The 12,520-nt window shown below is 36.5% G+C and overlaps 1 protein-coding gene across 2 annotated transcripts in view; it reads left to right on the plus strand.

Moving 5' to 3' along the window:
* smad4a (SMAD family member 4a) overlaps nt 1-7,200 on the plus strand; it is a 15,694-nt gene extending 8,494 nt beyond the window's left edge. For both annotated transcript variants that reach the window (XM_058788482.1, XM_058788483.1), the window contains 5 exons: nt 758-808; nt 882-1,065; nt 2,477-2,645; nt 3,711-3,849; nt 5,020-7,200. In XM_058788482.1, the coding sequence (XP_058644465.1) occupies nt 758-808; nt 882-1,065; nt 2,477-2,645; nt 3,711-3,849; nt 5,020-5,231 (755 nt within the window). In that variant the 3' untranslated portion in view covers nt 5,232-7,200. The remainder of the gene's footprint in view (nt 1-757; nt 809-881; nt 1,066-2,476; nt 2,646-3,710; nt 3,850-5,019) is intronic.
* Nucleotides 7,201-12,520: the final 5,320 nt, after the last annotated feature.

Genomic DNA, 12,520 nt, shown 5'->3' on the forward strand with positions numbered 1-12,520 from the left:
CTCTCTCTCTTTCTCTCATTCAGATCATCAGCTCATCAGCTCCATCAATGAATTGTGTATAGACAGACAGATATTTTTGACATTTTTGCTATGAGAAGTGTTGCGTGTGGTTGTGGAGCGAGCAATACTTGCTGGAAAACACTTCTTACTGTTACAAATTCAACATTACTTTACAAAAATGCTACAATGCAATTATGAATTCTGCTGTGTTACAGCTTTAATCAGGAAAAAAACGTATATTAGAAGCTAACATAAGCAGTAGCGTTTACAAATAACAGCGTATCTAAAAGTATGAGACAACAACAAACAAAAAACACACCATTAAGAGCCGTGCTTGCTCAGGTTCTGCGGATCCTCTTCACTAATATCCTCTGCGTCTGAATCGGGCTCATATTGATGAGCAGTATAGACAACGCCATTGTTTACAATAAAACCGGAGCACATGCTGCTGAGCTGAGGGACGTTTAGACACGCACTAGAGGTGGTTTAGCCAATCACAACACACTGGGCCAGCTGACCAATCAGAGCCCATCGCGTATTTCTGAGGGAGGGGCTTCATAAAACCAGCAGCGTTCATAAGAGAACGGACAGTTTAAAAAAAACAAAGCATTAACACATGTTAGACTGCACCCCATAAACACAATCAAGCCTAGAAAAAAAAGTCAACCACCCCTTTAAAGTCTTTAATTTATGATTTTAAAAGATAACTATTTGCAGTGCATCTTCATGGACTCAATCTGTGTTATTTTCTCTTCAGGGCCCGTTCACAACGAAATCGCATTTCAGCCACCAATATCCAACCACCCTGGTAAGAGTTTCATTCTGTTAAGATCTCATTTCGGACGTCTCCGGATGTCTAATGATCTCCTGATCTCCGGCAGCTCCAGATTACTGGTGCTCCATCGCTTATTTCGAGATGGACGTTCAAGTGGGCGAGACTTTTAAAGTTCCCTCCTCCTGTCCCATCGTGACCGTCGACGGGTATGTGGATCCGTCCGGAGGAGATCGCTTCTGCCTCGGCCAGCTCAGCAACGTCCACAGAACGGAGGCCATCGAGAGGGCGAGGTACAGCGGTCACAGTGATCACGATTAAACTGATGATTATTGGGCTAGGGGTGTGCGATATTGACCAAAAATAATATCCTGATACTGTCTGGGATTTTATCGATAATGATAATTAGACAATATTTTGCTGAGTGTGTTGTTGTGCTGGTATCTTAAGGACTGCTGTGGACAGCTGACTCCTAAAGTTTTGATATTCTTCATATTCTGTGTGGTCAGTCCACACTGATAGAAGTGAATCTTTTCCAAGTTTAAATTGATTTTTACCTTTTATGGGCATGTTTACCTTTATAAAGCCATTTTTCTAAAAGTGTGCATCATCTTGTGAGTGAAATTCTTACATTTAATCAGTGAATTAGAATAAGACGACATTTGGGCTGTTACCATGCAATTTAAATCAGTATCAACAAAATTCATTTTTGCAATGCAGAGGAAACACATTGCAAAGTGGCATTTAGATGCATTTACACTGTTTAATGCAGGACATGAATGCATTTAACCTGCGGTTACAAATGCATAAATAATGTTTTGATATATTAAACATTAAACGTTGAATCCTGTTATTTGAAATTATTTAAATTATTAAAAAAACTTTAAATGTGATATTAAAACGCAAGTCATGGTTAATAAGTGAGTCATTGTGATTGAACCGAATCATTTAAACAGTTGATTCATTCAGGAACGAAACACTGTCATGTTGCTCAGAGATGCAAAACAGTGCTGTGGCTGTGTTTGGAATTATTTTTATCGTTGAAATAGAGCAAAAACAGGGAATATAGTGTCTAAAACATAAGTCTCTTAATATGAACTTCTTGTTTTTTGAACTATTGTAAAAAAAAAAAATCAATATTGCATTTGTAATCATGGTAACTTTTGGAGAAAAAATGGCACTCTTTGTGTGATATTGATTGAACCATATGAAATGATATAAATATGAAAATCCGTGTGTGTAGAAATGTAGAAATTGAATATTCAAGCTGTTTATTCATTTTTCTACCCCTGAACAAAAAACGCAAAATTAAGCTGAATTCTTGTTTTTCGTTTCTTGGGAAAAAATGAAGGGAAAAAACGAAAAAGAAGCCGTTTTCTCATTTTCTACTTTTAATATTAAATCCAAAAACGAGTGAACGAATGATACACAGATTTATATAAATTTTCTGCCTCCATATCTTGATTTTTGTGATTTATTCTAACTGTATTTTAATAGACTGAATCACGCAGTGAAAGAACGCACTAATGCGCACTCGTGTAATGTAAGCATGTAGGGGTGTTTTGAATGGTTTTTGCAAAATACTCGATAATGTCAAATTGCACATCATTAAAACAACAATTACGATATCATCGCAGACGATGTACGTGTATTGCACACCCCTGGATTGGGCTTGATCTGATGTGTTTGCATGCCTGTTTTCAGACTGCACATCGGGAAGGGCGTCCAGCTGGAATGTAAAGGCGAAGGTGACGTTTGGGTTCGCTGTCTAAGCGATCACGCCGTCTTCGTCCAGAGCTACTACTTGGATCGGGAAGCCGGTCGCGCTCCTGGAGACGCTGTGCACAAGATTTACCCCAGCGCATACATCAAGGTTAGAACGAGAAGGACGCCCGATGTCAGCCTTGACAGAAAGATTAAGAAATATTTGAGAGATCTAGAAGCATTTTCACTGCCATACAATATCAGAAGTAGAGAAGACTCACAACTTAAGGGCAACCTGCAGGTCGGTTTCTTGAAGCGTCTTGGAGACGTTGCCACAGTTCTTCTGGATCTAGTCTCTGTTTGTTCTGTTTCTTCATGTCACTCCAGACAGACTGATGATGATGATCAGATCACTGGATTATTACAATTAATGGCAAAATGAATGTTTAGAAATGTAAACTGATATTTCCTACTGACACACTACAGCAAAAGATAGAAATAAATAATAATAAGACTTAAAACCATTTTTGTTGGAGAAAAAAAAAAAAAAAAAAATATATAAATATATATATATATATATATATATATATATATATATAAAATTATCATTATTAAAAATTATATACATATATTTATATAAAAAAAAAAAAAAATATATATATATATATATATATATATATATATATATATATATATATATATATATATAATTATCATTATTAAAAATTATTTTAGTGCCTTTAGTACATCAAGTTAAAAGTTTATAGTTTATTTTATTTCAAGTAACACATTTTTTATGGTTTTTGTTTCGGATTTAGTTAACAATACTAACCCTGGTATCAGATTATCAGTTAAAAATGGTCTGTGCCTTCATCAAACTTAAGTTCTATAAACTCAAAAATGATGTTTTTTACTTGTGGATCCAAAGCCAATGAGCTGAGCTTTGTCATTACATTATAGAGATGTAGTAGTTTCTTTAACTTGTGTACAAGTTTGTTGGGCAAACTAAAAAGGTTAGACAACCAAAACAAGTTGTGTGTCTATACTAACTGAATTGGAAGAAGGGTCACTTGTAAAATAACTTAACAAAAAACTAAATCTAATCAGAACACTACACAAGGCTAAAACACCTATTAATTCTGAATAAAACGCATGCAGCCTGTTAGTAGGACCATCACAAACAAACTTGACATTGTACATTGCTCAGCTGAAGCCTGCTGGTTGTGTCCTGCAGGTGTTTGATCTGCGTCAGTGCCACAGACAGATGCAGCAGCAGGCGGCGACGGCACAAGCAGCGGCGGCCGCTCAAGCAGCAGCGGTGGCCGGAAACATCCCCGGCCCCGGATCCGTGGGAGGAATCGCTCCTGCTATCAGTAAGTGCTCCTACTGCTTGCACTCCACAACTGCACTTCAAGTTTGCCATTCATACCTGCAAACCTGTCGCCTTTTGACATTGAAATAGACCGTTCATATGAATTGTGCAAAAACTTGTGTTAGTTGAACTCAAAACAAAGTTTCTACCTGAACAAGTGTAGTTGTATTGTAATAATCTGCTGCAGTGGTATTATGTATGGAAGCTTGTTTCTACCACGGAATAAAAAAATGAAGGTAATTGAGACTTTGAATTAAATTCGGACCTCTCTCACAATTTACTGACTTTTTTCCTCAGAATTGCAAGTTTATATCTAGCAATTGCAAGTTATGCATTTGAAATTGATTTTTCATCTTGCAATTTTTGCTTAGAGTTTATATCTATCAATTTTTTACTTTTTTCACTGAATTCTTAAGTTTTTATCTCCCAATTTGTACTCCCCCCCCCCCCCCCCCTTCTGATTTTAAATCTCAATTGTTTTTTCATTTTGTATTTATTTATTTTTCAGAATTCTGAGTTAATCCTGCCATTTACAAAAAAAAATTCTTTTTTTGCAAAATTCTTAGTTTACATCTCTGAATGAGTTTATATCTTGCAATTTTTCCTTTTTTAAATTCTGAGCTTACATCTTGCAATTTTAAATTTTCTGATTTTATCCCAATTTTTTCGTGTATTTTTTTTTTTCAGAATTGAGTTAATCCTGCAATTTTGTTTTTTTCCCCCAGAATTCTTAGTTTACATCTTGCAATTTAAAATATATATACATTTTTTTAATTCTGAGCTTACATATTGCAGTTGTCTTTTTTTTTCTGACTCAGAATATATAAAGTTAGTTGCAACTTTTCTCTCAAAAGTCTCGTTTGTCTTTAACTGAATTTATCTCTCAATTCTGACATTTTTCCTGAGAATTGTTTTATAAAAATGTACATCCTGAAATTTTAACTTTTTCTTAGAATTCTCTCAGAAATCTCAGGATTGTAGAAAAAAGTCAGAATTGTGAGACAAACTCAGAATTGTTAGGGGAAAAAATTAAGAAGTGTGCAATTAAGCCGCAATTACTTTAAAAAATGTTATTGCATGGCAGAAACAAGCTTCTATAGTTCTGAATCTGTATTGGTGTAAAGTGCATTATGTTATCATAGATTAACTGAGGTATTAATCGGTCATGTAGGCTTGTCTGCGGCTGCTGGTATCGGTGTGGACGACCTCCGCCGGCTCTGCATTCTGCGCATGAGTTTCGTCAAGGGCTGGGGTCCCGATTACCCACGACAGAGCATCAAAGAGACGCCTTGCTGGATCGAGATCCACCTGCACCGCGCGCTGCAGCTGCTGGACGAGGTTCTGCACACCATGCCCATCGCCGACCCCACGCCGCTGGACTGAGATCAGCCTCCGACAAACCCAGTACCGCCGAACTGTGCGAATGATGCAGAGAGACCAATGGGGTTCAGAGATCTACACGGCTGCATTTACTTCTTTTGTTTTTGCCTGCGTTGCTTTTGTTCTTGTAACATTCAGACCTTGAAGTGCACAGGACCCAGTGTTATATATCTATATGCAAAAGTGTTTTGCATGAAGATGATGTGCGGTTGCCAGCTCTGCAGAGGTGCATGCTGGGATTCAGTTGAGTCTTCAAGATCTGTTTAAATGAATTTGTTCCCAGACATTTGCTTCATGCTGTTGCTTCACTAGCCAGTAGAGTCTCCCATTATGTCTAAACAATGTCATTTTCAGTCAGACTGGTCTAATTTCAATTTCAATTTTTTTAAAACTTTTTGATCATCATCTCTTAATGCAAACCAGAGTCTCTCAGGCCGAACGTTTAAAAGCTGTTGTGCGCTGTGGTCTGGAAGTATGATGGAAATCATGTAGCATTTCCTTTCTCTTGAGTTGCAGTGTTTGGGTTAAAGGCGTTTGGACTCGCGGTCGTATTAGCGGGTGATGCATGTGCAGAAGACATGCGTTTTCTTTCGAGCATCTCACTAGCAGCTAATTGGCTCGCCTTTTTACATAACATAATCATAGCAAGACGTATTAACGGTTAGTCTAGACTCATACACGCACGAGCAATAACAACCGGCTTTGTTCTGAATGCTTTTTCTTTTCTTTTAGCCATGTACTTGTTCTAGCACTTTATGCATGTTTGGTTTTCTTTACATCTTTCAGTTTCTCTTCTTTGCAGCCTGTGAATAAAAATGTTCTGCAGCTCTTTTATAGAAAAACAAATTAGCCTCAGTACTAGGATGTTTGCTTTAACGGAATGGTTCGCCCAAAAATGAAGTCTAGCTGAAAATGTACATGCCCTCAAATCAGATGAGTTTGTTTCTTCATCAGATTTGGAGAAATGTGTCTCTGCATCAGTGTCTCAGCGATGGATGCTCTGCAGTGAATGGGTGCCGTCAGAATGAGAGTCGATAAAAACATCACAATAATCCACAGCACTCCAGTCCATCAGTTAACATCTGGAGAAGACAAAAGCTTTAAAGTTTAGAGCTGTTTTGGCTTATAAACGCTGCTTGATCTGCAGATTTCTCTCCTGATTCACACCAGAACACTTCTTCACTGGAGGAAGCGTTATTATGGATTATGGACTCAATGTATTTGAGTTAAAAACATCTTAATGCTGGATTAGTTTCAGCTTTTGTCTTCTCCAGATGTTAACTGATGGACTGGAGTGGTGTGGATTATTGTGATGTTTTTATCGACTTTCATTCTGACGGCACCCATTCACTGCAGAGCATCCATCGCTGAGACACTGATGCAGAGACACATTTCTACAAACCTGATGAAGAATCAAACTCATCCTAATCTTGAATACACTGAGGACATTTTCATTTGAACTGTTCCTTTAATGCGGTTTCACAGCTGATTTACTGGTCAAAGGTTACAAGGGCTCTAAAGATCCTTTTACAGTAAACTGACGAATTAACACTTTTATACCATTAATCTCTCTGTTTTTTTAGAGCGCACATCATGTTCCCCTCTGATGCCCGAGAATATCAGTTATTATATAATAAATGATGGTCATGTATTGATATGAGATGAACTGGAGTGTTTTGATGTGAACATTGAAAGCCATATGAAATGATCATTATGGGAAATAAGATGTCAGTATTATTCAGAGCTTGTTTTATTTTCTCTGTAAAATGACAGACTTGCTCTCGAGATGTCATACGGCGGCAATTTAGACAATCATGTCAGCCTTGCATATCTGGGAGTGAGTTTAGATGACAGATCAATACTTCTTTTGAGCCTGATTTCATATTCTGTTTGAAAAGAAATAGGAAAGTTCTGAATGAGAAGAGTCCTCAGATTTTAGCAGTTTATCAAATACAGTGTAATATTAAATTGATTTTGAAGTCTTGTGTATTTCATATTTACTCATCTTCACAGAAATGTTTTTGCACTTGTGCTTTTCATAGAGCAAAATCTAAATTAAAAATCATAAATCGGAAAAATTGCAACCCATTTGCAAGTAAACAGGATATGTTTAGGCCAGGTCTCGATTTGATCCTGAAAGGTTTGTTAGGAAAATAAATATTTATTAGACTGTTGGTTAACATTAACCAGCCACCTGTTAGTAGTTTCAGAGCGTTACATTGACATTTTAATTAAAGTTATAAACGCATAACTTCTTTTTTTATTATTTATAATGATGTGCACTGATGACAAACAAAACAAAAAATCACTATAAAACTAGGAACATAAACTAAGAAAATATTTACTAAAAATAAGATTCCATAGATTTTGATAACATACATGGGCTTAGAAATTCTTTGGATAATGTTAGAGTTTGAGATACCGAAATTGAATAAAGTTATCAAATTCTAAATTGAATAGATGAATCCTTAAAGCTATAAAAGTAATTTTTTCTTCTTTACTATTTGATGAAAAGACATCACAGCAGCTGATTATTAGGTTGTTTTGGGTGCTATTACTTTAAGAGCTGCCGCTGCTGAACGTGACGCAGATCTGAAACGCATCTCTTTACCTTTTCTGACACACTTCAGGTCTTAACGCTTTCTCCACGCCGCTTTCAATCCCATATTGCACCGCGCTAGCATTTAAACTCAACTTTCCATAGCATAGGAATGAAGAACGCTATGTGCCAGTGGAAATGCACCGTTATCATTTAATTTCAAAGCGCGAATGAAACTATGTGCATGCAATATCGTGGTCAGTTAAGTTTCCTAAAAGCTGCCTCAAAACTGCATGCATGTAATATATTATACGAGTCAGATTTAAGAACGTCTCTGAAATGGTTTTCAAAACTGTCCTGGAACAGCCCAGCACTGTCTCACTCATCTAATACGCAAGGCAAGATTTTGACTCATGTTTCAGAGTAAAATCTCTTGTCCTTGAAAAAGTCATATGCAAAAGTAAATGCACTTTGCATGCTTTATTACCACCGTTAAAAGAAGATGAAACGCAAACGGGGTGTGTGTATATATATATATATATGAATTACTGTAAAAACATTGTCTTGGTTATATCAACAAAAAATTGCATTTGAATATTTTGAACTATTTGACCAATTAGACACCCTTAAGTTATGTCAACAATTCCCCACGTAAACAAACCTAATATATAAATGAAAGAACTTTACAAGCATCGCTTTCAGCCTCTAATCACCAAAACCCAGATATAACTCATGTTCTCTTCTAAATCCAACACGAACCTCTTTAATTCGTCTTGTTGAAAAACAATTTCAAATGTTTAGTAAAGTCCCATTCAAAGCATGCTTCCCTATTTCTATTTGCACACAAAAAACGTTCAACAATAGTTTTGCATTCGCTTCAAATTTAAGCAAATTGAGCAAGCAGCAAAAATGAAAAAACCTATTTGTCTAAAAGTGAGCAGTTTGCATAATTATAAGAATGTTTATGCAAAATCCCTTCAATGCTTCATGAGTCAAGCCAACAAATGAAGAGTTTCACCTGCTGTTCAACTGCAGCTTTCTTTAGGATTTCCAACACAGATCAGTATTTCTTAACATGATGTGAACACAATTACAGAACTTGCAGAGTTTTTGTCACAGCATGAAAAAGCTATTTTTTTCCTCCTCCAACACTTCATCATTTCTACTTTTACATTCCACAGGCAATTTCGTGAAAGTGAACACAACAGGTCTCGTTTCAACAAGAAAAAGTTTATTAATTGAAAGACAAGCCACAAATTTAAGAAAACAACACTAATAAGCTAGCCTGAGCTCAAGTCTGAAATATTCAGAAAAAACAAACTACATGTGTCTTGGATAATTCCTATATTTTCCTCATATTGACACACTAAATGTTAATATAGAATTTTATAAATATAAAAGTTCCCCGGTTTTGTTATCCTTCATGTAAAATACACAATACAAATCACTCTACACATATTAGTAAGCTTTTACCAATTTTCAGAGGATATAATTTACTAAGAGGTAAATTGGAACAACACACAAAAAAGAAAAAAAATACATATGTACTGTATATGTAAGGTACATCATCCAAAACGATAAAGAGAGAGCGAGAGAGGGGGGAAAAATATCACACTTTTTTACACTTTCAAACATATCTGTCATTAAACTGCTTAAAGTAAGGGACTGTAAATAAATATCCTTCCATTTTATCTCAATATTTACATCTAGGACTTCAGTTCTGAGAGTTTTCTCAGAGTACCACGATGCTTGTGCTTGCATTTGAACGCGCTACAGCAGGCCACGACTCACTACGTAAACAGTCAAATGGCACTTAAAATATTCCAAACCCCCCCCGAAATAAGACAACATAGAAACCAAGCATGTCACTCTACGTACAATAGAAAGAAACCAAAACCAAAACCAAAAAAACCTCATGATGACAATGATAGTGCAGTGCTCGTATTGGTGGAATCCCAATATAGTTCTGTTCATGTCATCGTTTCATCAGCAGTTGAATCAGTTTGGGTGCCTTTAAACTGGGATGTGCATATGTGTCAAAGGTGAGAGTGGCGTTTTGGGAGACGTCCATCTGTCCGTCCGTTGGCTTGTACTGGTTCTGGAGGTCTTAGTGAAATCAAAGGCACTGAAGTCTCTATTCAGTGAAGCTGCCTTCACGCTCCTCAGGGGTTGATATGTTGATATCAGAAGAAGGGCAAGTTTCTTTTCCTAGAAAAGCTTGCATTGATATCCAGAGTAAGGTTGCTAACGTCCATTGAGGATTTCCATTTCAATTTTAGCGTCTTGGTCAGAAAAGAAAACCAAAACAATGCAACAAAGAGAAGACTTTCCAAATCAAGTCAAAAGTATGTGAACCGCGTTTTGGCAAAGTTTGAGTAGAAACAGGCATGTGGTTTGAAATGAACGCACTGGACTGTTCTATACTTTCTGGCACGTTGTCCGAAAGCGACAGAGAAGCCAACTCATGATATTCTAGCAGCACGAGAAAAGGCATGCAAGACCAAAAGCACTTTTGAGTAGTGTCATCGCACACGATCAACACATCTACCGAACTATCCAATAGCGAAGACCTGTCTGTAGTCCAGGCACGAGGACAGAAGAAAAAACAAACCAAACCAAAGCTCTTCTGTAGGAACGAAAACGCAAATCAACTCTTTTCTATGCGCGAGTACAAAAACCATAACGAGCAAATTACATAATCTCAGAAATAATTCTTCAGCTGTAGAAAATCTTTAGTAAGTGGACGTTACGCTTAAAAAGGTGACTTTCACAGATTGCACACGGAAATATAAATCAACATCACGATTATCAGAAAATTGGACGCGTCTGACGAAATCTCTTCAACCGAACGGCAACGATCAGGATGGGTTTTTTTTACTTTAAACGTTCATCCCCACTTTAAAAATAAGATTCATAATACATTTCGATAAAAAAAGATGCATAAAACAACATGAAACGGCTTCTGCGCACACCGTCGCTCACTGAAAATATCGTCAGTAGTGAAGAAAATAACGCAGCTTCCAGTTTCCAACTACAATTTTCCAGTGTTTTCCACAATAGTACAGCAATTTACGACAGGTCAAGTATAAAAGTTATCTGTAAGGTAGTCGTACCTCCTGAAACCAAACAGCCGACTTCATCCTTAACTTTACTAACCGATGCTGTGATGTCCTGTCCATCAGGTTAACGTCACAGTAATTAAACAGCAAACAAACGAAACAAACAACAACCTAGATCTGTTACTAAATTAAACGCCATCGTCTATTCATGCAGATTAAAAAACAATAATCAAATGATTAATTGCCGTTAATGGCATCCAAAATAAAAGTTTTTGTTTACATAATACAGTATATATGCATGTACTGTGTGTGTGTGTGTGTGTATATATATATATATGAATGAAGAGTTTATTTGCAAAAACCGATAACTCAAAATAATTTTTTTGTTATCATGTTTTTATTGTTTTTTTTGTTAGTACGCTGTATTTTTAGTTAGTTTTACTTTTTATCAAAATAACCCAACTGCAGTTTGATTGAGATTAATTGGAATGCACAATGAAAAAACATGATTTTTGAAAATTATTAAAAACAGATCTATCTGTTTTTGCAAATGAACCCTATATATATTATATATACACACACACACACACACGTATGTATATTTAAGAAAAAAATTGTTTTCATAAATATATTTATTTGTAATATATTGTAAATTATATGAATATAAATATACACATGTATTTGTGTTTATTTATATATATATATATATATATATATATACACATACATAAATATACACAGTACACACATATATTATGTAAACAAAAACTTATTTTGGATGCGATTAATCGTCTGCCAGCACTAAAAAAAATTAATACAATTATAGGTCTCATTTATCAAATGATTTAGTAGTACAATTTACGTTAAATGTTTTGATACTGAAATCTGCTTGTTTGTGAATGAGACCCGACTTATATCTCTTTATCTATAACTCTTTATCTATACTAATATTTATCAAGGTTTGGTCCACGAATCGTGATGTGGAGGGCAGCTGATGTGAATTTAAATGAAAGTAAAATGACAACATATGGGTCAGCAAATAAGAGACACAATCCCATCAGGATTTGTGTTTAAGACCGGCAGTGCCGGAGTGAGGTAGGGCGACAAGATACACACGACAACAAACACCTCGGCCAAATCCACGCTTTCGCGCACACAACTTCACCTGACTCCAGAGGCGAATAGGGAGCGGTAACTGAGCGACAGACGAGTGTTATAGCAAACCACGACCCTGAATCTTCATGCGGGTGCTCTGTGTCAGATCACAAATCCAGCCACGTGTCCACCGTGATAAATCAGGTGGCAGATGTTTACGCAAGGCTATGAATATTCTCTGGTGGTGTGGTTTACAATACAAACACCAGCGGCCTCCTCGGTGACGCTTCACTGGTTTAGACGAAATGAAAAGCTGTTGTTTGGGTTAAGGCACTAAGATGAACCCGAGGTACATAAAATCCCTGACATTCGCTCTGTTCTGTAACGTCGCACAGGTGCGAGAGGCAACGTAGCTTCGAAATGGCCCAGGACAGCCTGTTGTCTCTTGCTCTTGTGTTTTTGGTCCAATTAGTAAAAAGAAAAGACCCACAACACAGTTCGCACATGCAGCATATATGTACAATGACCAAAAAAAATAAAAAATCATTTTCAAGCTACCAGTCAACTACATCTACAAACAGAAGGCAATTGGAAACACT

Source organism: Onychostoma macrolepis, chromosome 10 (genome assembly GCF_012432095.1).
Source record: "Onychostoma macrolepis isolate SWU-2019 chromosome 10, ASM1243209v1, whole genome shotgun sequence".
NCBI classification, from domain to species: Eukaryota; Metazoa; Chordata; class Actinopteri; order Cypriniformes; family Cyprinidae; genus Onychostoma; species Onychostoma macrolepis.